Source organism: Plasmodium vivax, chromosome 13, assembly GCF_000002415.2.
Source record: "Plasmodium vivax chromosome 13, whole genome shotgun sequence".
Lineage (NCBI taxonomy): Eukaryota > Apicomplexa > Aconoidasida > Haemosporida > Plasmodiidae > Plasmodium > Plasmodium vivax.
Genome location: NC_009918.1, coordinates 830,722 through 854,274, shown reverse-complemented (window position 1 = coordinate 854,274; position 23,553 = coordinate 830,722). Strand labels below are relative to the sequence as shown.

Genomic DNA, 23,553 nt, shown 5'->3' with positions numbered 1-23,553 from the left:
ACACGTCACCATGGCGATGGCGAAATGAAATTAAATCACGTGAATAACAAAAAAAGGGAAGGACCCCTGGAAGACGGGGACGGGGACGGGGACGACGGTCGCGTGCATGCCGCTCCGCTGCCGCTCCGCTGCCGCCCCGCCGCGGCCCCTCAAGCCTGCTTGGGCCCCGCCTTCTGCCCCTTGTCCTTCCCCTTCCCGCCCTTGGAGTACTTGTTCAGAATCTGCGTGAGGATATTCTCGAAGGTGGACAGCTGGCAATTCTTCGTCAGCACAATGAGGGGAGCCAACTCGCAGTAGGGAGGGACGTCGAAGGTCTCCGCCTTCTTGTCATTCTCGATGATCTTCTCATAATCAGGCATATACGTTTTGTAAAAGAACTTCAAATTTGAAGTGGAGTTTTTTTTACTCTCGTTAAAATGCTGAAAGACGTGGGAAAAAACATTCGCCTTTTTGCTGTCCTTCAGATCATGCTCGCTGTTCTTCTCGAAGGGGTGCTCAATTTTGTTTTGGAACGGTCGCTCGATTTTGTTTTGGAAAGGTCGCTCGATTTTGTGCTGAAATGGGCGCTCCATTTTGTGTTGAAGGCTGTGTTGCAGGCTGTGCTGAAGGCCGTGTTGGAAGGTATTCCTGCCCACTTCATTTTCGAGCAAGCTGTTTCTTCTTCCGTTAAAATTTTTACTGGCATTAGCTTCCCCCTCTAGGTCGATCTGTTTGGTATTTATATAGAAGGACCTATCACTGAGGCAGGAAAAGCTCCGGCGGATTTTGTGACTGCCTTCTTGTGTGCCCATGTCAATGCTACACTCATGTTCATAGGTTAACAGATTTTCCTTTGTAATGTCTTCCTTTTTTTTCTTTTCGTACTCTACATTTAGGCCATCTTTCTGTTTGTATTTTTTTTTCCTCAAATTGGAGCTGATGGATCTCACCATGTAGCTCCCCGTCCTCGTCGTGTTGTTGTTGACTGAACTTAGCTTCTCGTGCACCCCTCCAAACTCGAAGGACAGGTCTCTTTTGTAGACCGCTTGGTGGAACTTTGCCTCTTCTTCTTCCTCTCCTCTTCGGAACAGGCTAGCTGAGCTGGCTGAGAACTGGCTCCGCAGTCCACTCCTGCGTAAGGGGTCCCTCCTAAGCGAAGCGTCCCTCCTGAGCGAAGCGTCCCTTCTGAGAGAAGCATCCCTTCTGAGAGAAGCATCCCTCCTGAGCGAAGCGTCCCTTCTGAGAGAAGCATCCCTCCTGAGCGAAGCGTCCTTCCTAAGCGCAGAGTCGCTTCTTCCCAGGCTGCCCCCCTCGCAGTCGTTCCTACTCACATTTCCCTTCTCACTGTCGACGCCACCCTCGCCTCTCCCTTCCGTGTTCGCTACGTCACACTGCACACTCGGCACACATTCGCCCAAACTGGCCGCCCTCCCCTCCACGCTGTGGGCGAACCGGAATGCGTTGCCCGCGCTCACCTTCGCTTTGTCTTCCTGCCCCTGGGGTGCTGCCTGCGAGAGGGAGTTGTTCGACTCCACCTTGTCCGACGCGGAGGCGCAGTGGTCATTGCTCGCTGGGGGGGGCTTCTCCAGGGGGGGCCCTTCCCCGGACGCCGCTTCCCCACGTGGCGCTTTCCCGGGGGTCGTTTCCCCGGAGGGCTTCTTCTCCCCCTTGCTGACGGCCGAGTTCGCGCGGCTTACCTGACTGGAGGGGTTCACCTCCCCCGGCGCGCCCCCGCCTCTCTTGCTGTCATCCACGTACTTGCTAAAGTGCCTCTCGTACTTCTGCTGCTGCGCCTTGGCGTCTTTCTCGAGCAGCTCATAGTTCTGTCCGAACCCGTCTTTCGCTCCAGAGCTGAACAGAATTTCGATTCTAAACCTATTGCTGTCATTTCGCTTTAGCTGTTTTCTCTCCCAGACTCTAAAAACTAGATGTGAAAGGTAATGCAGGTCTGTAACGTCTCCCACACTTTTAATGGAATCATTATCAATTATATTTTGGCTATTCGAGCAGTCTATATTCTTCGCATGAATAAGAATGCTCAAGAGAGAAATCATGTGCGAGGCTGACGTGACGTAGTACCTGGACCGAACCATCCTCCAAGGAGACCTGATTCCTAACCTCCTTGCATCTGTTTCTTTAAGTCTAATTATATCTTCATCATCGTCATGGTCGTGTTCTTCCTCTCCCTCGTCATCCTCCCCTTCGTCATCGTCTTCTTCCTTCTCCTTTTCCCCCTTCTCTTGATCTTCCTCCCTGTCGTTATCCCCCTGCCGATCTGTCTCCTCCATTTGGTGCTCCTGGTTGGTTTTCTCCTCTGCCTTCCCCTGCGTTGCGTTGTTACTGCCCTGTTCGTTCGTCACTCCGTCTTTGCCCCCCTGCTGTGGGCGTTCATGGGGGCTCTGCGATGGGTCATTCCCAGCAATGCCACTCTTCGATGCGCCGCTCTTCGTTGAGCCATTCCTTCCCCTTTCCTCTTCGCTCTTCTGCCCATCCAACCGACCGGTGACCTTCCCACGTAACTCCCTCACAGGCGTGTCGCTGCCACTTCCGCTAATCCCTCCTGCACCCCTCATCCAGCTGCTCCCCTTTTTGTCTACTCCCCTGTACTCACCAGCCACCTCGACGTTGTCCTCCCTCTTCAAGTTCAGTTCGCTCTCCTTGGTGTTTTTTATCTTTTTCATTTTTTGCTTCTCATTATTTTCCTTTCGGTACTTATTCTGGTGGGCCCACAGGTCCGACGAGTTGATCACCAGCGCCTCCTTCTTGTTGATCAGCTTTGGCGCGTACAGGTCCTTCGCATTCACGTTGTAGGTGACTCCTCCCCCCGCCGCTTTGAAGGGGTTCTTCTCCTTCGGGTTGACGCCCATCCCTGCGACGGTGCTGCTAAGCGCGCCTACTGCGGTGCTGCTAAGCGTGCCTGCTACGGTGCTGCTAAGCGCGCCTGCTACGGTGCTGTTAACCGTAATACCAACGGGGAGGCCCCCGCTGTGGGTCGAACCACCATGAGGATCGCCCGCCGCCCCAGGCGCACCCTTCGTGGGGCTCCTGTCCGGCGTCCGGATGCCCCCCTCGAACTCGTCTTTCTGAAGAATGTCGCCTTCCTCTGGCTTCTCCCCCTTGGTGCGTTCGGGGCGGTGGAGGCCATTCAGGCAAGCGGGGCCACCCGCACCTGTTGTGGGCACTGCACCTGTTGTGGGCACTGCACCTGTTGTGGGCACTGCACCTATTGTGGGCACTGCACCTACTGTAGGCACTGCACCAGGGGGGCTCTTCCCCACCTGGGCATCCCTTCCCACTTTTCCACCCTTCCGGTTGAGTTCGCTGTAAATGGACTTCTTCACCTGGGGCTCGCTCAGAGGGGGCTTCCCACTGGAGGAGGTGGCGCAGGAGAGCGGCGCGACTGAGAGGGCCCCGCTGGAGTAGGCACCACTGGAGTAGGACGCGGTGGCCACGGTAGCAGCGGTAGGAGCGGAAGCGGCGGTATCGGTGGTAGCCGAGTTGGCCCCATAGGAGTACGCCTCTGTTGCCGCGGTGGCCGCTACCGCCGCGACGAGCTGCTCCCCCCCCTTCTGCGGACGGTTGTCAATGAAGATTTGCCTAGAGTCATACTTGCACATGCTGAACATTTTGGGCGTGTCCTTTTGTATCTCCTTGTCTAGCCAATTGGCGTGCTGTGCATCTACCTTGGCACTTTCCAGAACCTGTTGTTGTGGGTTCTTTTCACTTGCTGGCAACCCGGCCTTGTCCCCCTTAGATATGTTAAACGAATTGATGTAGGAAATGTTGAGGGCATTTTTTAAATCAAAGCATCCCTTGTTGTTTCTCTTCGTGCGTACCTCCTCATCTCTGTAGAAGGTAACATCATGAATGAGTTTGCGCAGAAGCTTGCCAACGATGTTAACCCCAATTTTAACTTTCTCCTCTGGAGTGATTCCATACTCTGCTTGGGAAATAAAATTGGCTAGCGGTTCTATTTGATTGTAAATCTCGAAGGCCTTATCTAATCCACATCCCAAATAGGAGTGATGATGAATTAGATCGAACCGTATGTTATCTACAATGTCTGGGATTTTAGAGGTGTCATAATTGTTCTTATTTTTCTTATACCACATTTTGGTGAGTGACTTCCACCTGACTTGTATTTCGTGCAAAATGTCAATCACGTAGAGGGCATACTCATCGTAGGGGAACAGGTTCAGCCACTTTTGCACCTCCTGGTTTAGTCCCTTCAAGAAGTCATAAATGGTTTTTCTAATCTTCTCCATCAGCTGGAAGAAGTTTGAGATTTTTCTGAGTGATTCTCGTAACCCCCTGGCATGCTTCCCTGAGGTGAGCTTCTTCAACAGGTCCTCATCAATATCTTTATCTTCGTTCAGCACGCTGTCTATGTACTGCTTGCATTGGGTTCTATTTAGACTAGGTCTGTTGTCATCCAGGAGACTGTGCGCTTTGGAATTCCTAATCACCATGGCGACTAGGATGGGGGTGAGCTCTCCATCAAGGTCTAAGAACCCCTTTGTGAAAGCGGCAGACGTTATCTGGCACCTGCCTTCGTCGGATGTAAATATTTTAAAGTCATGCCTAAACGTTGAGTGCAATCGTAGCAAGCCATCTGAATCGCCTGGGTAGAGAGTGGCTCTAAATCGTTTTCCCAGATTTTCGGACTGCCTCCTTCCCATTCTGGTTAGCTCTCCTCCCCACTTGGCCACCGTCATGATTTTCGTCACCACAATTTTGTCGTTCAGCACCACGAACTCCACTGGCTTCAGCTGTATCTTCCTGTTGATGCCCGTGAACCCGTCTCCGCGCTCCAGCACCTTCTGCAGCGTCTTGTGGTTCTCGATCGTGACTTCGTACTCGCTCAGCCTGGCCTCCAGCTCCTCCTGGGGCAAAGCGGCGTGCGGGCGAGCAGCGGCCACGTCACGTGCGGAAGTAGCCACGTCGCGCGTAGAAGTAGCCACGTCACCCTTCGGGGGAGTCGCCTCACCTTTGGGAGGGTCCTCTTCACGCTTAAGGGAAGCCTCCCCATTACTTCCTCCAACCGCATCACTTCTCATCGCCTCGCTTCCCACCGCCTCACTCCCCACCGCCTCGCTTCTGACGGCCCTGCGCACCTCCGCCTCCGCCTTGAGCGCCTTGTACTCCTTCTCGATGTCGCCCAGGATGATGTTGTTCCGCAGGAAGAGGTCCTGCAGCTCCTCCGGCGACTTGAACTTTATTTCCTTCTTCGTGTACTCCTTGTAGAGGCTGTCTCGGCGCTCCTCCTCCTCGGGGGCCACACCACTCGCCGTACTAGCGGTATTAGCGGTATTAGCCGTATTAGCCGTATTAGCCGTATTAGCAGCGTTTGCCGTATTAGCAGCGTTTGCCGCGTTCGCCGCGCTCGCCGCGACCACCGCGGTGAGCAGCTCGCCGCTCTTCTGCGAAATGAAGGAGATTTTGCTGAGCGTGGAGGGGGCCTTGCTGGCCGCGGCGTCGTACTGAAACATGGAGGAGTCCACCCGGTCGGAGGGCACGCAGCTAACGGAGAGGTTGTTATTGCTGCTGTTCAGATCGGCGTGGCTAGCCTTCTGATGCTCATCCGCGGCCAGCTTATTCTCAATCACGCTGTATAGATTCTCCTCGCAATTAAAGTAGTCCAAAAGGAGGGGACGATCGGTGAGGAACTTCATTTTCTGTTTCGGCTTCCTATCACCATGCCTCATCACAATGATGACGGAGCACAGCTCTTCATGATGAGAGCAATGGAGGTCATCCGGCTGTCTAAAGGTTTTCCTCAACACCTCTTCTTCATTTTCTATGTTATACCAATTATCCGCCAGGTCCCTCGGAATGATATTATATTTTTCTTCTAATTTGGCCAGAAACATGGCCCTCAAAATATGGGCACAATCATTGTAATATTTTATATTTCCTTTTACGAAAGACCATCCGTTGACATCACAGACGAATGGTCCCATGGTGGTCCTCAAAATGTCAAATCCGCAAACGGTTTGTTGAAAGGCCTCCACAATTCGATAGGCAATAATTTTCTCTGCTTCGGAGAGGATAACGGCGTACCTAACTTCCTTCCCATCAGATGTTCTACAGACTTTCCCATCAAGTGCGGGAGACTTCCTAGCTTCTGCATGAGCAAACATCTGACCAACGGTATACACTTTTACATCTGTGCCAAAGGTTGAAAGGAATTCTTCATAAATATACACTCCGTTGTTCCTCACTTTGTGGACATCCGGGCAGTACTCACTGCTTCTGTCTTTCACCTTCCTAAAGAGCTTTTTACATCCCCCCCCAGTGTTCTTCGGGTAGTAAATCCAATTATTGTGATTATCTGCATTAATGGGCTTTTCTATAAAAGGCTTATTCAGCCTAATGTTATTATAAACGATATAGTCGTAATATTCTTCAAATATATGCTCTCCTCTCCTCACAGCGTCGTGATCCACCACTACATAATTCGCATGAGGCACTTTCCATTTTTTTAACTCCTCATAGATTTGTAGCCTCGATCTTAAAATTAGCTGCCTACTCAGGTTGTTTAACGTTATGGGCTTGTATTTCTTTACATAGTCGATGGCCTTCTTCAAGGGAAACCCCGTGGAGTAAAACGCTATGAGGCAATCCACTATCGGCCAGGAGTCCACATCGTGGTTAATGATCATGTCTCCTTTAAATTTGATGATGTTGAAATCTCCGCTTTTGGCTAGCCTCTTCAAAATGCATTCCATCGGTGCGCTCTCCACTTTGCTCTCCATGGCGCACACGCCCAGCGTGAACTTCTTGATCATGCCCGAGTCATCCTTGCTCACGTTTTCGAACAGCTTCTCCTCGTCCAGCGACCCCCCCTGCCGCCGCAGCTTCATCGCAGGGGGGGGGGCAGCCAAGTTGGGGAGTCAGCCAGTTGGGAAGCCACCCAAGCTGAGCAGTCCAGGTGAGCAACCAACCAACTGACTAACCAGCGAAACAACCGCTTAACTTCCGAACGGGTGAGGCCGCCGCAACATTCACGTAAAACCATGCGACGTGCAAGGCGAGCCGCTCAACCGGGAAAACATCCGTTCGGGGGGATCCACGATCGATCGGTGACCCTTTTCTGAGGGACGCACAAAAATGGCAAAGAAACTTATGTAGAACTTGGTTAACATAAAGGGGAAAAAAAAAATGGCGGCAACTTTTACCGCTGAGTTGGAGCAATTTTTTCTGGGCGTGCAATGCGGCGAGGGAAAAGCGGCCAACTTGCCGCTACCCTCCCCGGAGCGTGATCGCCCAAACGTGACGAGGCCTTCTTCGCCGCAGTGAAGCCCATAAAGGTGACCCTCATCAGGCGCAGCAATGTGAAGCGGTCCTTTTTTTTTTCCTGAAGCGTTTTAGTGTTCCTCCTTTGTGATCCATCCCTCAACACTTCCCCCTATAAAGTGCCTCCTCTTTTTTTTTTTTTTTTTTTTGCATTTTCATGGGGACTGGCGCATGAAAGTCCCCCCCTTGGTGGAACACCCCCCTTCTGGTGCAACTTGGTACCTTCCGCGGAGAACATATCGAAGTGGCCATTTTGTTCTCCTTGATCTCCCCTCCGCTTGGAGAGGCCCACTCTACGTTCCTCTGCAGTATGACCGAAGGGGGAACCGAACTCCGTCTAAAATTTGGGCGCACCATTTGGGGATGCGCCACTTTGGAGAGAGCACTCCGCTGTGGAGGGGCCCAGGGTGAGTAGCCCACAAGAAGGGACCTCCGTTTTGCTGTGCCTTTCTGCGGTGCCATTTTGTAGCCCCTCCAGGGTGGGCAATAGAACTGCGGGAGATACCCCTTTTACGCGCGAGACGATGAACAGACGGATGCGGCGAGGGAGAAGCGGAGGCAAAAACGTAGCAGCTTTCCAAAAAGAAAAACAAATAAATCGTGCAACATGCAGAAGGATAACGGAGCAGTCCCCCTTTTGGAAAGGCCAAATGTGAATGAAATCAACAAGCACATCGAAGCTAGCCGATTGGTACTATGCCTCATGCTTAGCGAAAAAGACGCCCCGTCACTTGTCTCCCCATCCAATTACCTTCTGCATGTCCATAGGTACATGTACCTCTCCAACATTGTTCCGAAATGTGTAGAACATTTTGGGTCGTTTGTTTTCCCCCTGTATGGTAGCAAATTTGGGGTGTACTTTGAATGCATGTGGGGGGGGCGAAAAGGAGCAGCGGCAGCGGCAGGAGGAGGGGGGACCCCTTTGCCTGTTCACCAAAATGGGAACGAACACGGGGGGACTTCTCCCCTAACGTGCCCTATTATTAACAGCAGTACATCCGGAAGGCCCCCCTCCTGTGGAGAAGACCCCAATTGGAGAAACTCCACAGAGAGAGCCGAGGATGGCAAGCCACTCCAGGAGAGGATCATACTCGACTGGAGACTCCCCATAGGGGTACTCTTCGATATATACTGCGATGTGGAAGGGGAGGACTCGAGCTTTCCACCCTTGGAAGAGCAGCACACAAACTGGAAGAGGTGCTCCAGTGGGGAATTATTTCCTGACCATGTCAGCGTTTTAGAGATCACTCCAAAGGGGATAAGCGAATCACTTGGCGAAGCTGCGCGGGAGCAGAAAGAGGGGGAAGACCCCTCGAGCAATGCCCCGTTGAATGATGCCACAAAGGGTTCCCTCACTGGGGAGGAGCCATGCGGAGGAGATGAAGGCAAAACGGATGAGAACAGAAGCAAAACGGATGGGGAGGCAAACAAATGGCGCGCGGGAGAGCCCCACCCGAAGCACTACCACCTGCGAATGAACAAACAAATTAACAGCGACTGGTACGATCAGCAATTCGTGAGCATAGCGGACAGGAACGTCCCATGGAGGTTGGTCGTCCACTTCAAAGATGAAGAAAACTACAATGCTCATTTCGGAAGAGGGGGAGGAACCAAAGTGAATTACGATGGGAACATCAACCTGCTGCCCTACAACACCTGCATACCTCTGTACAGAGGATTTAACGATTTTGAGGAATGCCTGATCGGTCAGCTTAAAAAGGCCAACTACGTGTTTAACAAGAATAACAGGCTACTCCAGATGCTGCCGCAGCAAGTGGAAAACGAGCTACTGCAGCATTTGAAACGGTTTGACGTCGAAAGTGTTTGCGCCCTGTATAGGGAGCACATCGATTATAATATGGTCCGTTTCGTCGATTACTTTAACGCCAAGTGTGCGCAGGTACAGCACAACAGGCACAGCGGCGCCATCAGTGGGGAGAACAACTCCGTGTGCGCCCTTATGAAAGATGAAAACGTCGTTAAAGACGTGCCTATAATTATACACATTTATGGACCCCCATACAATCAAGTGTTGACGAAGTACCCTCTGTTCAAAATTGCACCCGTAGAAGGGACCGAAAATACAGTCGACGGTTTTTTTGCCTACACGTTAGGGGACTTTCTGCATGAGCAGTTCCCTTCCTTTTTTAGGAAAATAAAAAAACGCACAACAGAGGCGGGGGCAGCGGTGATGGCGGATAACGTGCGCGGTCCCAGGACAAACAGTGAGCTAGACGCACAAGGCCACCTTCCTCCAGAGAGGGCAGCGGCGGAAGTGTCATCCGCAACCGTAGCGGCAACGCCAAGTGCGCCCCCAGACGGGGAAAGCATTTTCTACTTTGTCGAAGACGAGTACCTAATTTTCAGCCCCTACATGTTCATAATAATCAACGGGATTCAAATTCCGCTGAAGACGCCACTCTACTGGCTCGCCGCCAACTTTTCCCAATTTGATAATTTCCTGCACGTCATTCTCCGTGTCCCCCCCTACTGAGGACGTGTGTACTCCCCTCTGGCCAAGCCCTTCCACGTGGAACATTTTTCCATCCACTCGGTTTGGTGTTTCCATTCGTTCGTTCGTTTGTTTGTTTGTTTATTTGCAGATGGGTGGCCGAGCGGGGTAGCGAATGGCACAGCAGGGGGGGAAGTGTCCCTGTTTGTCAATGGGCGCGCAATTCGCATGGCCCTCATGTGTGTGTGCAAATGTGCAAATGTGCAAATGTGCAAGTGTGCAAGTGTGCAAATGTGCGAATGTGCATATATTTTTTTTTCTTTCCTGGCTAGCTATTTTTTTTTCTGGCTAGCTATTTTTTTTTTCCTGGCTAGCTAATTTTTTTTTTTAAACAATTTCCCAACGCGTTACTCCTCTTAACCAGTTTGGCAGCTCCCCGCGAGGGTGCAGAAAAAAGAGTAAGTCCCTCCACATTTTCGCGTGAGCACTGGGAGAAGTTCGCAGAACGGTTGCTAACGAGGAAGTGACGACATCGGACGATATCGCCTTGTTTGGCCGCCCCACATTGCCCCCACCCCCCGCTGCCTCACGCCCAACATGTGCGAACGGCTGTATGGAAAAATAAAAGAGCTGGAGTGCGAGTCGAACCTGTACCTATCAAACAACAAGGCGCTGTTCGAGAGCATACACCAGCTGCTGAGGGAAGGGGTGCCCTCCATCCCAAGCGCCTGCTACGTGGACGACAAGGTGGCGGACAGAGAAACCAACAGGTACGTGCTGACCAAGTACATTTACGACGCGGATGACATCATTTACAAAGTGGAAGCACACTCGAAGGTAACCCTGGAGAAGCAAACAAGCTTAACAGTAAAATTATTGGACGAAGAATACTTAACAGATAACGAAGTGGAGGATATATACAAAGGAGACAATTACAACGTCCTGGACTCAGTGCAAATATACGTGGCACATAGCCATTTCGAGCATGTGTGGAATGAGCATACCATGGAATATTTTCTCAGCTGTTATCACGATGAGCAAAATTTAAAAATACACACACATTTATTGGAGAAGGAGGAATTCGGCTACGACATACAAATCGAGTTATTTGAAGTGCCGAGGACTCCAGAGAAGATGCTCCTCGTGGCTAGTCACTTGTCAAAAATACGAGAGGCTTTACAGTGTGGCCCTTTCATGCACTTCTTCCTATCCAAAACACATGTACAGGAAAATTCTTTCGCTAAATTTATAATCAGGCGTAATGAAGTTATATATGTGCTCAAGAAAAACGACTACGTTTTGGTGATTCTATCTGTGCACTATGTTGATAGGCATGACCGCTGTATCGTCCTGGGGGTTTGCAAAAATATTCACGCCACAACAAAGTCGATGGATTTACATGGGCATTTGGACTTTTCCTTTTACGCTGACTTCCCGGCGCATTTGGTGCCTTCAGAGTTGTTCGTCTACGAGGGGGGCGAAGGGGACGGCGAAGGGGACCGCCGCAATTATGACCCCTGCAGGGGGGGGAGCGGCCACGCGGGTAGCGGTGAAGCTGGCGAGGAGACCGCGGGTGGCGGCGCCAACGTGGCTGCTCCCCCCAACGTCGGGTTCGTGGCCATCAAAATGGACGCCAAGTTGTTCGACGGCTGCAAGGACTTCTCCGAGCTGATCCAGATATCCAGTAGGGTGTCCCACATCATCGTGTCCTTCCGGGATTTCCTCAACAACGCCGTAGTGCTCTACCGAATGCGGCGCCGGAGGGCCGTCTAACGAAGGAGGGGGGAAACACAAGAAAAAGATGCGAGATGTGCCCTACGCAATAGCGCTATTTTTCTCCCTTTATTTAAATCGCTGTGCGGGTGATCCCTGCAGTGCCTTCTTAGCCAATCTGATGTGAAGCGGCTCTCTCTACCGCGTTACGCACTGTATCGTTGCCTGTGACCTCCTTTCTTTAGCATTTAAAAAATTTCGAGCCCTAGCCAAGGCTGCCACAGTTGCAGTTGCAGCCCCACCTACTCATCGTACTTCGCCCCGTTTGTTAGCAGCAACTTAGAGAGCGCCGCGACGCGCTTAACCTTGTGCCTCGCTTCTTCTCCTTTGCGAGCGAGCACCCCTTATTTTGTTTCCTTTTTGTATTTCCCCCGTTTGGCCCTGAACGGTAAAAAAAAAAAAAGAAAAAAAAGAAAAAAAAAAGAGCGTATACACATGTCCTTACCTACATGTAGCGCTCCCGGTGTGCCCCTTCAAACGACCTTGCGGGATCGAGCGGGATGAACGCGCCTATCGTGCGAGGAGGATGCCCGTCCGCATGCACAGGTGCAAAGTCTGGGGGTGAAGAAGAGCCACTTAGTGGAGAGCGCGCATGGCGACCATGTGAGGAGATTCGCTCAGTTAGTCACCCCTCCTCTACGGTGGAGCAATGCCATTGGAAGTTGCACTTCTGCGAGAGGATTCTCCCACAAGTATGCCCCAATTATGCCCTAATTCTACCCCAATTCTACCCCTTTAAAAGGAAAGCAACGACGCCGCTTCTCCCCACGATGGACCTCCCTCCCCAGCTATGGAAAGCCTGCAAATAGCTAGCTGGAATGTGAATGGGTGGAAGAAGAGCTGCGAGTTAATAAAACATAGGGAAGTCACAGTGGCCCAGTTTCTGAGCAAGCTTCACATTGACATCCTATGTTTGCAAGAGACTAAGACGAACGACTCGATCATAGAAAATGATTTCCGCTTGTTAGACGCATATTCGGATGAATATGAAACGTACTGGACGTGTTGCAAGAAGAGGGGTGGGGAGAAAATACAGAAGGGGTACTCTGGGCTTGCTACTTACGTGGGGCATAAGGCGAAAGTCATTTGTTGTTGTAGTGACCCCTTCCGGAACTTTTTCTTTTCCGCGGATGGCTTTTCGGAGGGGGACCTGCTGGTCTCGAGGCGCTTCCCGCGGGACAACTCGTCTGTATCGTTTTACGCGCCGGGGGTTAGCGGCGGGGGTAGCTTCTATAATGGTGGAGAGGGGGGAGGGGCACCGCGCCAAATCGGCCCCCCGGGCGCCCCCCACCGGCGAGCGAGCGACCTATTCAACGAGGGCAGAGTGCTCATCACCATCCACCAGCAGTTTGTCCTCGTCAATGTATACGCCCCCTACTCTGGGTGCAACTACAACCGCCTGGACTACAAAATGAGGTTCCTCCACGCCGTCCGATGCAAGCTCCTCGAGCTGAGAATAACCACGGGTCTTCCAATCATCCTCGTGGGAGACCTCAACATATCCTTCCGAAACAGGGATGTGCACTACCTAAATAATGTAGTAAATCTGGAGGAGCTACAAAAACGTATGAACAAGGTCAGCATACGGGAGGAGCTAAAGCAGAGGATATCCAGGCAGATCCCCCTCATCATCCAAACTTTGAGCAACCGGGACAACTTCCTCATTAAGAAGCAGAAGGCAGAAAATGGCGAGTCGTTTCGGCTGTACTTGAAGTTTAACGGGGAGGTCAAGAGAGTCGGGGCGAGCTTTACTTCGATGGAAGAAATTTTTTTTTTTTTCTCCCTGGACCCCGTGTTCGTGGAGGACAAGTACGCGGGGGTCTACCCGAACGACTTTTTCTTCTCCCTCCGGGCGCCCGGGGGGGGAAGCGGAGGATTGGGCAGCGGAGTGGGGGGAGACGAGGGAAGGGAAAGTGAGGGAATTGTCCACAGTGGTGAGGACCACAGCGGAAGCGAACATAGCGGGGAGGACCACAACGGGGAGGACCACAACGGGGAGGACCACCGCGACCACCGCGACCACCGCGACGTGTACCACTCCTTCGCCAAGGAAAACGAACGGGTCTGCTCCCACCTCATGCAGAAGGAAAATGCCCCGATGGAGGACTACCTCCTCCGGAGGGGGGAAGAAAACGTTAAACATAATTTGAAGAGTGCCACCCATGGGGAGTGCAGACGGCTCCTGTGTAGGTACTCCTTCCAGAGCTGCGCCGAGGGAAGGTACAACGTTAAGAGGGCCAATACCCTTTACTTAAAGCACCTAAATGATATCCTCATCTCATTGGGGACGTTCCTTTCGAAGGAGGATCTACTGAATTTGGCCAACGCCGTTGGGCATTCTTCCTCCCCCGAGTGCTGCACCAACTTTGTGAAGAACCTAATCTGTGAGGATAGAATGGTAGACACTTTCTCCTTTTTCTACCCCTCCCTTAATGGGAAATTCACTTGTTGGGACACCTACAAGCAGCACCGCATAAGCAATGAGGGCTCCCGCATCGATTACATTTTCGTGGACTACGTTCTCTACGCGCGTCTGATTAGGGGGCACCCCCACTTGTACGCGTCCCCAGTCGTGTTGACGGACGAGCTGCGGGGCTGGCTGCGCGGGGAAGCGGTAAGCGGCAAATCGAACGAAGTCGTGGCAACCGATGGTGGGGCCACCTCCCCCCGGCTTCTCTACCTGTGGGTCAATTCCCCCGAGAACAACTGCAACTACGCCAACTACTTCAACCGGCTGAAAAAAAAAACGGGAAGAGTCCCCACGGAGGAAGGAGAGTCAAGCGGGAACGAAGACGACGTTTACCACTTCCAATTTAAGCTCCCCAGTTACATCGGCTTCATCTACACCTCCCCGAGACTCAGCGACCACATAGCAGTTAACTGTACCTTCATGACCAAGGCAAAATCGGGTGAAGAAAAAGAGAAAAGGAAAAAAAGGGATATACCCATATGCTTTTCCGAAGAAGCTACCATACCTCTACGCAGCTTCTGCTCCTCAGCAGAGCAGTATACTTCCCTTTTGCCGCTCTACCTAATTGAGACTCCCCTTTTTTCTAAATACGCCTTCAAGTGTTTACACCCCGTTCATGCGCGTGGCGGCACGTGTCCCAGCGTCGCGCGGGCGCAGCCCCACAAAAAGACGAGCAAGATAACGCAGTACTTTAGCATAAAGAGGGGCAAGCGGTAGGGCGATTCCACGTAACAGCCGCGTAGCGGTCATGTAGCGGCTGCTTAGCAACTGATTAGCAACTGCTTAGCGGTCACTAAGTGGTTGTTAGTGACCGCTTAGCAGCCACTTCCCCCAATCGTGCGAACCAAATGATAGAAAGAAAAAAAAAAAAAAATTCAAGTGCAAAGCTGCGGCGAAAAGAAACTTAAGCAGCGCTGCAAACGCGACGACTTTTTTTTACGCCGCTCTACATTTTCGAGAGGGGCACATTATCCCTGCCTGCACGCTGCCTCGGTGCAGCGGGTCGCCATAAACCACATGTTCCTTTTTATTTACGTCACCCGTGGTGGGAACGATGCAAAAATGAGGTGATAAGGAGGTAGGGAGGGGAAATCCACTTGTCACCGCACACGCGCGAGTGTTGGCAACTCCTCAAAGGGGAGAGGCAACAAAGCGTAGGGGGGTGGAAAAAAAGGAGAGCAACGGGTTGCACGAGCTGAACCAACTGCATGAAAGGTGTGAACGGTGTGAATCGCGTGAACGGCGTAAACCGGGTGAACCCAGCAAACTGTGTAAACTGTGTAAACCGCTAACCCGCGTGAACCGCTAACCCGCTTAACCTGCACGAAGGCGCCGCGCCGCCCGATCGACACGAGGAAGGAGGGCCACCATGATTTTACCCCTCTCGGCCGTGGCCCTTTTCGCCATATTTTCCGGCGCTCGCGGACTTTCGACGACCAGCCACCTCAAGCATGTCGCGCCAGGTAGCAACATCCGCACCATCAGTACCACGAGCCATTCTGCGTTTCGCCGTTGGGTGGGGCGAAGCACCCCTTCGCTAGTGGCACTCCGTTTAGCGGCCTACATTGGAATGCACACCAGAACGGCAAACCGACTGAATAGGAACCCCCCGCTTGGAAGTGTTCCCAGCAGGGGGGTGCCCACAAACTGAGGTGTACCTACTTGGGATGCTCCCGTTTGCCTATTCACCATTTTTACCCTCTTTTTTGGAAGGCTTTATCCCCACGGAGGTTGCTAAAGGGGCGCGCGCCCAGGGCAGAGGTAAGTGCGCGTCGAGTTTGCACCATCACGTCGACCCCCGTCTTCACCACGTCTGTATCATTGCCGCGTCTTCACCACGTCTGTATCATTGCCACTTCTTCACCACGTCTGTATCATTGCCACTTCTTCACCGCTTCTTCACCCCCTGGCAGGGCGCGCCAAGGTGCGCGGCGCCGCGCAGAGCTACGGGTACAACGCGAGCGGCTCGCTGGACGACAAAATGGACCTCCTGCGGGAGAGGGTAAAAGCAAGAAACAGAGGGGAGCCGGAGTTCCTGCAGGCGTTTGAAGAAGTGCTGTCGTCTCTGAAGCCACTTTTCCAAAGAGACAGCGTATACCTGGGTGTTTTAGAAAATCTTGCCGAGCCAGAGAGGGTAATTCAGTTTAGAGTCCCATGGGTAGACGACAGAGGAGAGCACAGAATGAATAGAGGCTTCCGAATTCAGTATAGCTCCGTTTTGGGGCCCTACAAAGGAGGCCTCCGTTTCCACCCCACTGTAAATTTAAGTATTATGAAGTTCCTAGGGTTTGAGCAAATGTTTAAGAACAGCTTGACGACGCTACCTATGGGTGGAGGGAAAGGTGGTTCTGATTTTGATCCCAAAGGGAAGTCCCCAAATGAGATCCTTTCATTTTGCCAGTCCTTCATGACCAATCTGTTTAGGCACATTGGGCCCAACACAGATGTGCCTGCAGGAGATATCGGAGTGGGGGGAAGAGAGATTGGCTACCTCTTCGGGCAATACAAAAGGTTAAGCAACGCTTTCGAAGGAGTGTTAACTGGCAAGAATGTCAAGTGGGGTGGAAGCAATATCAGGTCGGAAGCAACAGGGTATGGGGCAGTCTACTTTGCAGAGAATGCCCTAGCCAAAGTGAATGAGCAGTTGAAAGACAAACGGTGTGTCGTCAGTGGAAGTGGGAACGTCGCGCAGTACCTGGTGGAGATGCTCCTACGAAAAGGAGCCATCGTCTTAACCATGAGTGACAGCGATGGGTACATCATTGAACCGAGTGGGTTCACCAAAGAACAGCTAGCTCATGTGATGGAATTAAAAAATGTGAAGAGGGGGAGACTTAGGGAGTATGTCAAGTGGTCCTCTACTGCCAAATACGTTGAGAAAGGGAAACCGTGGGAGGTACCTTGCGACCTGGCCTTCCCCTGTGCCACTCAGAATGAGATTAACCAGGATGATGCTGACCTGTTAATAAAGAACCAGTGCAAAATGGTCGTCGAGGGGGCCAATATGCCCACCCACATTAACGCCTTGCGTTTGTTTAAGCAAAAGGGAGTTTTGGTTTGCCCCTCCAAAGCCGCCAACGCCGGGGGGGTGGCCGTCAGCGGACTCGAAATGAGCCAGAACTCCATGCGCATGCAGTGGACCGCGGAGGAGACGGACCGCAAGCTGCAGGCCATCATGAGGAGCATCTACGAGCAGTGCGACGGCGCCTCCAGGCGCTACCTCGGCGAGTCCGACCTCGTCGCGGGCGCCAACATCGCGGGCTTCCTCAAGGTGGCCGACTCGTTCCTGGAGCAGGGCGGCCTGTGAGGTGGGCGGCGTATAGCGGTTAGGATAAGCGTATAGCGGTTAGGGTTAGGGTTTGTGTTTAGGGTTAGGGTTTGTGTTTAGGGTTTAGGGTTCAGGGTTTAGGGTTAGGGTTTGCGTTTAGGGTTATGGTTACCATTTAGGGTTAGGGTTATGGTTTATCGTTAATTGTTTATTGCTTATTGCTTACCGCTTACCCCTTACCGCTATCAAGTGCGTGCCCATCGCCGCCGCTCCCGGCGCCGCTCCTCATTTTTCCCCTTTTTATTTGTCCCAAACGGGGGACGCACATTTTTGCCCCCTACGCATGTGCACTGCTCCACGAGCACAACGTTTTTTCCTTCTCCAAATAACTCCGCTGAGGGGAGCTCCCCAGTTAGCCTTAACTGCACTCAAAGGAAGCTGTGGAAAATGGGAACAAAGTGAGACGATGAGGAGGCAAAACTGTTAGTAGGCAGTGCCCTTTGGGGTCTCCCCCCACATGGAGGTCATCCTCGCAAGTGTGCGCTCCACATTGTTCCTCTCCCCACCCGTATGAAATGGCCATCGTTCGAAAGGGCCATTTTACACACCTGCAGTGACGCATCATAGGTGATTTATGCCTCCCCCCCTTTTTTTTTTTTTTAATGACGTTCTGGGAGACGTGCGGGGAAGAGGAAAAAAAAAAAAAAAAAGGAAAGGAAATGCGGCCTACGAAGTGGGGAGACCCACCCAGCACACACACATGCTTATACGTACTCAGCATAGCGGCGGTGGGGGGGGAGAAATCCCCAGAAAGACGCTGTGTACCTGCGAGCGCCGCACATGTACGCGCGCGGGTGGATGCCTTGGCCGCCTATCCATGGAAAACACCTTAGCTATAGAGTCCGCGCAGAGAAGTTTGCGTCGAACGGATAGTAATCCCGCCAGTGCCTCACGCAGATCGCCTTTCTCCTCCCCTCCACAAGTACTTCTGACGTTTGGGAGGACTTGTCCAAGGGAAAAAAAAAAAAAAAAAAAAAAGAAAGGAAGGAAGACTCCATCTCGGAAAGGAATTCCCCCCCACACACATTAGAACGTAAAAACGGAAAGGACGAATTGCCAACGGAGTGGTGGTTAGTTTGCCTCCACTGGGAGTCACCCGGCACGTCATCCAGCACTTCACCTGGCACCTCACCCTCCGTACCGCCCCAACAGCTAACCAACAGAGCGGCACGATGATCTTCAAGCCGAACGGAGAGCACATGTTCAGCAGCAGCAACGCTCTGATCACCCAGTCGAACGAAAACGTCACAGCGGAGGACCTCTTTCTCACAAAAAATATTTTTCGAGATGTGCAGCAGAAGGTGAGTGGCGGGCCCATCAAAACGACGACGATAGAAAGGGTAACGAAGATCCCCAAGGTGGTCTTTAAGGAAAGGCTAAAGGATAAAGTGGTGAAGGAGAAGAAGGTAGTCACCAAGGAAGTCGAAATAGAACAAATTATAGACGTCATTGAAAACAAGGAGGAAATTATTTACAACGAAGTGAAGGTTCCGACATACATTGACGTCCCCATAGTGCACCCAAGACAGGAGGTCTACCACAAGGAGGTTCTAAAAAACGTCCCTAAAGGGATTGAACTCTTCGTAACGCAGAAGCTGGAAGTGCCAAAAATTAAACCCAAATATGTGGAAGTTCAAGTCCCTATTTACGTCCCCTGCTATGTAGAAGTGCCCATCCCCGCCCATTACATTCCCATCCCGAAAGGGGAGAAGAGGGACCATTTTACTTGCGGAATGGATAGGGGCAAACAGTTTTGTTATGAAAACCCCATGGTTTATAATAACCCCTTCATGCGTACTGCTCTACAGGCAGATACCACCCAGGGGGACTCCACTCATCACCCTAACGTACGTGGGAAATGCCCTGTTGATGGCGGGGACAACCAGTCGGAGGCTATTCACTCGTCCAAAAGCTCCGTGCAGAATTTGGCTGTGGAGCAGGGCAGCCTGGACAGTCTGGTCGCCGCGGGGGCGCAGTAATGATAGGCAGTGGGGGGGACTTCTCATCGGGGCGGTCACAACCATCCTTTGACGAGACTACCCTGTTAAGCCGCACACGTCTACACCTGCGAACCTGTTAAGCCGCACACGTCTACACCTACGAACCTGTTAAGCCGCACACGTCTACACCTACGAACCTGTTAAGCCGCAGACGGCCACCCACACAAACTTCCACACCCACGGCATGCTAACCCAGTTGCACCTCGCCGCTACGCTTTGTGCCGCACAACAGGTTGCAACTCATCATCATCATCATCATCGTCATCGTCAGCGGGGAGGACCCACTCGACAGAGCTACTCGGTGGCCCCCCTTTACGGAAGTGTGGTCAAACTCGGATCAACTTTTTTGATGAACTTTCCGAATTGACGAATGGGGTTGCATCTGCACTTGTGCAAGCGCAATGGGGGAAATGGGAAAAAAAAAAAAAAAAAAAAAAAAATTAAATAAAGCTAACTTAAGCTAACTTACGTTGCGCTTCGCGAAAGCGCATGGACCCTTGCAGGGACGCGCGCACCCCTAATCCCGGTAGTACTTCTTCGCGTGCGCGGCGTAGGCCTCGGGGGACACGGCCTCCACAACGATGGGCATAAACCCGTGGAGAGTGCCGCACATTTCGGAGCACTGCCCATAGTAGACGCCCTCCCTCAAGATAAACGTCGTCACCTTGTGTAAGCGCCCTGGAATGGCATCCGCCTTAATGCCCAGGCTCGGGATGGACCAGGAGTGAATAACATCCGTGGCCGTCACCAAAAAGGAAATGTGGGTCCTCGTGGGCAGAGTTAATCGTCTATCTACTTCTAACTGCCGTAACATCCCAGGCTGCAGATCCTCATCCGTCACCATGTTAGATTGGAAGACGTAGTATTTGGGGATTCTCTCCGGGTCTTCTAGGTACTTATTCGGGATGGGGTAGTCCTCTGCCTTTACATCCGTCACTTGGGGGGCGCCTTGCTCGTTCAGGTTCTTCAGCAGCAGCTTGTTTTCGCTGTGGGCCACTGGGCGCCGCAGCCCCAGCGCCCGCCTCAGCGCCTCCATTGGTGGGGTGCCGCTCAACCGGTTAAGCAGCTCGACGGAGTGCGTCGTGACGGCGGCTCGGCGCGCCCCTCTTTCTAGCCTTATGAGGGGCACTCTCTTCGAAGCGTTTCCTTAACCTCGCCTCCTTCGCAGCTCTTTCCCAATCGACCGCTAACACTCTCGCACGCCTCTCAAATAAAATAACTGCGTGGGAATGCCACATACAGACGGGGTTACTCTCACGCATACATGCACAGTGTGCCTCTGCGTCGTATGCTGTACAGGCCACTCGTTCCTTTTCCACTTTCCCTCTTTTTAACACCTTCGCGAAGGGAGGAAGTATTTCCGGGGGGATTCGTCCCACGTGGCAAAGCGAGTGGGGAAAAACGCAAACGTGAGGGTGGGTGTATATCACCTATTTGCTGCACATGCGTTGTGTAAACATGTGCGTATGTACTCATGCGCGCGGCTCACGCCAGGACCAACATTTCCACTCCCACGCTGGAGGCAAACACATCCCTGCCGAGTTGTTTTCTCGCAACTTTCAGTTCAACGGGAAAAATAAAAAAAAAAATAAAATAAAATAAAATAAAAAGAGAGGTATCCACCTGACCAGTGGTGCCATTCACAAAGTTGTGTGTTTTTTTTTTTTTTTTTTTTTAAAGTTTCCCCACGATGGGGTATTCATTGAGAAACCCGCACAGGCGCCTCCCACACTTGGGTCACCTCCCTTTGTGAGCCTCTTCCGAAAAAAGCACCGATACGTGTGAGGGATGACCGACCACATGGGCCACATAACTACCCCACATGTCGTAAGTTGCGGTGAACGGAGAGGGAAAAAAAAAAAAAAAATGAATCCTACTTGTGTAGCTAAGCATACGTGTTATGTGGTGTCCCATTTGGTGGGGAGATCATGCGGGGAGGGGGGCACACAAAAAAAATACCGCTTGGTTAGCAACGACAGGGGATGTAGGAGGATAGGCACATAACTCCCCCTGGGTATGCAACCCCACAATGAATAAACTGTGCAGGTGGGATATCCCTACTGCGCCGCTTACCAGGCCCACCCCGTTTGTGCAAATCCTCCTGATAAGCACAGGTATTACAAAGCAGAAGGGAAGAGGCTATAAACGGGGGGGGGGGAGAGAGCCAACACACCCGATTACCCCTACACACGGAGAAGCGCACACCTCAGAAAGGCCCCTCTACGCACATCGTCTCAGTGCCCCATTTACGACACATTCGCAATGCGCACAATGCGCTGTGAAGGGGGGCGTTTTTTTTCCTTTCTCCTGGCTCTACGGCTTAAACTTCTTGCGGTAATTTAAAAAGGCCCTTTCAACGTGGCTGGGCAGGGGGAGATCCACGTAGAAAGGTTCTCTTCCCTTGGTTGGCCCAGCCAGCATGGGTTCCCCAAACTGTTCGTACCTTTTTATCAGTTCTGGGTCCACCTGGATTTCTTCCTCGTCGTCTCGTTTCCACTGCAAGGAGGGGTAGCAAAAAAAAAGTTAAAAATGGGCAGCTAATTGAAATGTGGGTCTGCTGGGCACACACTTTTGCGCGGCGGAGCCCCCCCCCAGATAGGCGGTAATTAAAAGGGAGGCCCCCTCTCATTTATTTTTTCTTTTATTTGTTATTTTATTCATATTTATTCTCTCTATCTTATTCGTATGTATTTTCCTTTTTGCTCTCCGCCTTTACCAAGTCCCGTCTGGCATGCTCCTGCAGACTGTCAAACTCCACGTCCGAAATTAGCTGGTCGTTTTCATCGAGCAAATTAAACTTCCTTGCGATGTGCAAGTACTGCTTGAAGTTCCTTCGGTTCTTCTTCATCTCCTCATATATGTATTTAATTCTGTCAGCTCCGACCGGCTTGGCTGGTCTTAATTCCCCCGGCCTATCAATAAACTCGATAAATGCCATGGGGGCCGCATCCCGCAATCGCAGCCTCCACTGATTAATAACTCTTGTGAAAAAAAAGGGTCTATAACGGTATAACGGCACATAATACTCATACAGCTTTCTCCTCCCTTGCGCTGTCCTCAACATACTTTCCACTTTTAAATTGTTCTCCGCATTGTTTTTTTTCGCCAGGTAAATTAACTCTTCTGCATACCCCTGCAATTCCTTTGCTTTGGTTAAAGTCGTTTCAATGCGCCCATACTTTAACAATTCATTCAGCTGATTTTTGATGCTGTCCCATTTGTGATGTGGCTGTTTGTGGGCCCTCCGGAAGAGCCTCCTCCTAACACCGAGATTGACAAATTTTAAGGTAGACGTGTATCCCATGCTTTTGCCTTTTTTCCCCGAATTGTGTGTTTCTTTTTTTCCTCAACTATCTGCTGCAGTGTGTGTTATTCGCCTGAACGGGTCACGCGGAAAAGTGGCCTTTTTTTGGCTATTCGCCTGAACGGGTCACGCGGAAAAGTGGCCTTTTTTTGGCTATTCGCCTGAACGGGTCACGCGGAAAAGTAGCCCTTTTTTGGCTATTCGCCTGCACGGTTCACGCGGAAAAGTAGCCTTTTTTTGGCTATTCGCCTGCACGGGTCATGCGAAACGTGGCACATTTTGCTATTCACCCCGTGGGGAGTCATAAACGCGCCCGCAGCACACCTCCGCGTCGCACATATCTTCCCGTTTTGTGAATACAAAGCTGTTCTTTTAAAGCATTTGCGTAATTATTCAGCGGCGAGCATACCGAAGTTATACACCTATGCATAAGTATACATATGTGTTTCTTTTTTTTTTTCCCTTTCTTCCAACTGACTACTCAACGTGCTTTTACACTGATTGGGAGTTAACGACGGGATGAATACATACCCATTCAACGCTGAGCTTTTCCTTTTGTAGGCACAGTTTAGTGGTACTTTAAGAAAAATCCACACCCGCGTGGATATAGCGAGCAGGCCGTTTTACTCAAATCGGTTAGCACAAAATGGGAGAAACGTTTCTTCCCCTTTTGGCCAAGTGGACCCGCAAAAAGGAAAAGCGGCTCCCACAAGTGTAGTAACGCTGCCGGGTGCGCACAGATGGGCGGTTGAACCTTTCCACGTGCAGAAGGAAAAAAAAGGGGGACGCCCCGGTGCGCTGAAAAGGCAAATAAAAAGCAGAAGAACGAGGTGAGCCGAACCGTAAAAATGGAACATCATACACTGGATGTAGCGATACGTTAAGTTTAAGAGGATTCACCCCAAAAAAAAAAAAAAAAACTGAACAAATGAGTCACATTTTCAAGTATCA

At 51.5% G+C, this 23,553-nt stretch overlaps 8 protein-coding genes across 8 annotated transcripts, besides 20 other annotated features; 5 read left to right on the top strand and 3 right to left on the bottom strand.

Moving 5' to 3' along the window:
* Positions 1 to 149: 149 nt before the first annotated feature.
* On the bottom strand, positions 150 to 6,842 carry PVX_085025 (hypothetical protein, conserved; the record flags this gene model as incomplete). The annotated part of the gene is made up of 1 exon (XM_001616621.1): positions 150 to 6,842. The coding sequence occupies one exon, from the start codon at positions 6,840 to 6,842 to the stop codon at positions 150 to 152; it is 6,693 nt and encodes a 2,230-aa protein (XP_001616671.1).
* Positions 2,754 to 2,822: a microsatellite.
* Positions 3,705 to 3,761: a microsatellite.
* Positions 4,593 to 4,632: a microsatellite.
* A 662-nt stretch (positions 6,843 to 7,504) lies between the features above and the next one.
* Positions 7,505 to 7,524: a microsatellite.
* Positions 7,525 to 7,882: 358 nt separating this feature from the next.
* Positions 7,883 to 9,769, top strand: PVX_085020 (hypothetical protein, conserved; the record flags this gene model as incomplete). Its single annotated transcript, XM_001616620.1, has 1 exon — positions 7,883 to 9,769. The coding sequence occupies one exon, from the start codon at positions 7,883 to 7,885 to the stop codon at positions 9,767 to 9,769; it is 1,887 nt and encodes a 628-aa protein (XP_001616670.1).
* Positions 7,934 to 7,961: a microsatellite.
* Positions 9,770 to 9,943: 174 nt separating the features above from the next.
* Positions 9,944 to 9,975: a microsatellite.
* A 349-nt stretch (positions 9,976 to 10,324) lies between these two features.
* Positions 10,325 to 11,500, top strand: PVX_085015 (hypothetical protein, conserved; the record flags this gene model as incomplete). The annotated part of the gene is made up of 1 exon (XM_001616619.1): positions 10,325 to 11,500. One exon carries the CDS (start codon positions 10,325 to 10,327, stop codon positions 11,498 to 11,500), a length of 1,176 nt encoding a protein of 391 aa, XP_001616669.1.
* Positions 10,699 to 10,718: a microsatellite.
* Positions 11,501 to 11,990: 490 nt separating the features above from the next.
* Positions 11,991 to 12,023: a microsatellite.
* A 267-nt stretch (positions 12,024 to 12,290) lies between these two features.
* PVX_085010 (exodeoxyribonuclease III, putative) lies at positions 12,291 to 14,687 on the top strand (the record flags this gene model as incomplete). Its single annotated transcript, XM_001616618.1, has 1 exon — positions 12,291 to 14,687. The coding sequence occupies one exon, from the start codon at positions 12,291 to 12,293 to the stop codon at positions 14,685 to 14,687; it is 2,397 nt and encodes a 798-aa protein (XP_001616668.1).
* Positions 12,624 to 12,662: a microsatellite.
* An 86-nt stretch (positions 14,688 to 14,773) lies between the features above and the next one.
* On the top strand, positions 14,774 to 17,277 carry PVX_085005 (glutamate dehydrogenase (NADP+), putative; the record flags this gene model as incomplete). The annotated part of the gene is made up of 2 exons (XM_001616617.1): positions 14,774 to 15,454; positions 15,884 to 17,277. The coding sequence occupies exons 1-2, from the start codon at positions 15,340 to 15,342 to the stop codon at positions 17,275 to 17,277; spliced, it is 1,509 nt and encodes a 502-aa protein (XP_001616667.1). The 5' UTR covers positions 14,774 to 15,339.
* Positions 16,492 to 16,525: a microsatellite.
* A 112-nt stretch (positions 17,278 to 17,389) lies between the features above and the next one.
* Positions 17,390 to 17,409: a microsatellite.
* Positions 17,395 to 17,533: a microsatellite.
* A 101-nt stretch (positions 17,534 to 17,634) lies between these two features.
* Positions 17,635 to 19,711, top strand: PVX_085000 (hypothetical protein, conserved). Its single transcript, XM_001616616.1, has one exon. The coding sequence runs from the start codon at positions 18,471 to 18,473 to the stop codon at positions 19,275 to 19,277; it is 807 nt and encodes a 268-aa protein (XP_001616666.1). The 5' UTR covers positions 17,635 to 18,470; the 3' UTR covers positions 19,278 to 19,711.
* Positions 18,355 to 18,380: a microsatellite.
* Positions 19,509 to 19,528: a microsatellite.
* Positions 19,639 to 19,668: a microsatellite.
* A 102-nt stretch (positions 19,712 to 19,813) lies between the features above and the next one.
* Positions 19,814 to 19,838: a microsatellite.
* Positions 19,816 to 20,334, bottom strand: PVX_084995 (cytochrome c oxidase subunit II precursor, putative; the record flags this gene model as incomplete). Its single annotated transcript, XM_001616615.1, has 1 exon — positions 19,816 to 20,334. One exon carries the CDS (start codon positions 20,332 to 20,334, stop codon positions 19,816 to 19,818), a length of 519 nt encoding a protein of 172 aa, XP_001616665.1.
* Positions 20,335 to 20,978: 644 nt separating this feature from the next.
* Positions 20,979 to 21,007: a microsatellite.
* A 46-nt stretch (positions 21,008 to 21,053) lies between these two features.
* Positions 21,054 to 21,074: a microsatellite.
* A 285-nt stretch (positions 21,075 to 21,359) lies between these two features.
* PVX_084990 (50S ribosomal protein L17, putative) lies at positions 21,360 to 22,622 on the bottom strand. The gene is made up of 2 exons (XM_001616614.1): positions 22,015 to 22,622; positions 21,360 to 21,794 (listed from the first exon to the last, which is right to left on the bottom strand). Exons 1-2 carry the CDS (start codon positions 22,600 to 22,602, stop codon positions 21,612 to 21,614), a joined length of 771 nt encoding a protein of 256 aa, XP_001616664.1. The 5' UTR covers positions 22,603 to 22,622; the 3' UTR covers positions 21,360 to 21,611.
* Positions 21,500 to 21,549: a microsatellite.
* Positions 22,376 to 22,401: a microsatellite.
* Positions 22,623 to 23,553: the final 931 nt, after the last annotated feature.

Excerpts from the sequence above, each read along its gene's own strand:
- PVX_084990 (XM_001616614.1), bottom strand. The coding sequence starts at position 22,602 with ATGGGATACACGTCTACCTTAAAATTTGTCAATCTCGGTGTTAGGAGG. Across the intron at positions 21,795-22,014 it reads AGCATGCCAGACGGGACTTG|TGGAAACGAGACGACGAGGA; the intron begins GTAAAGGCGGAG and ends CCCTCCTTGCAG.
- PVX_085000 (XM_001616616.1), top strand. The coding sequence starts at position 18,471 with ATGATCTTCAAGCCGAACGGAGAGCACATGTTCAGCAGCAGCAACGCT.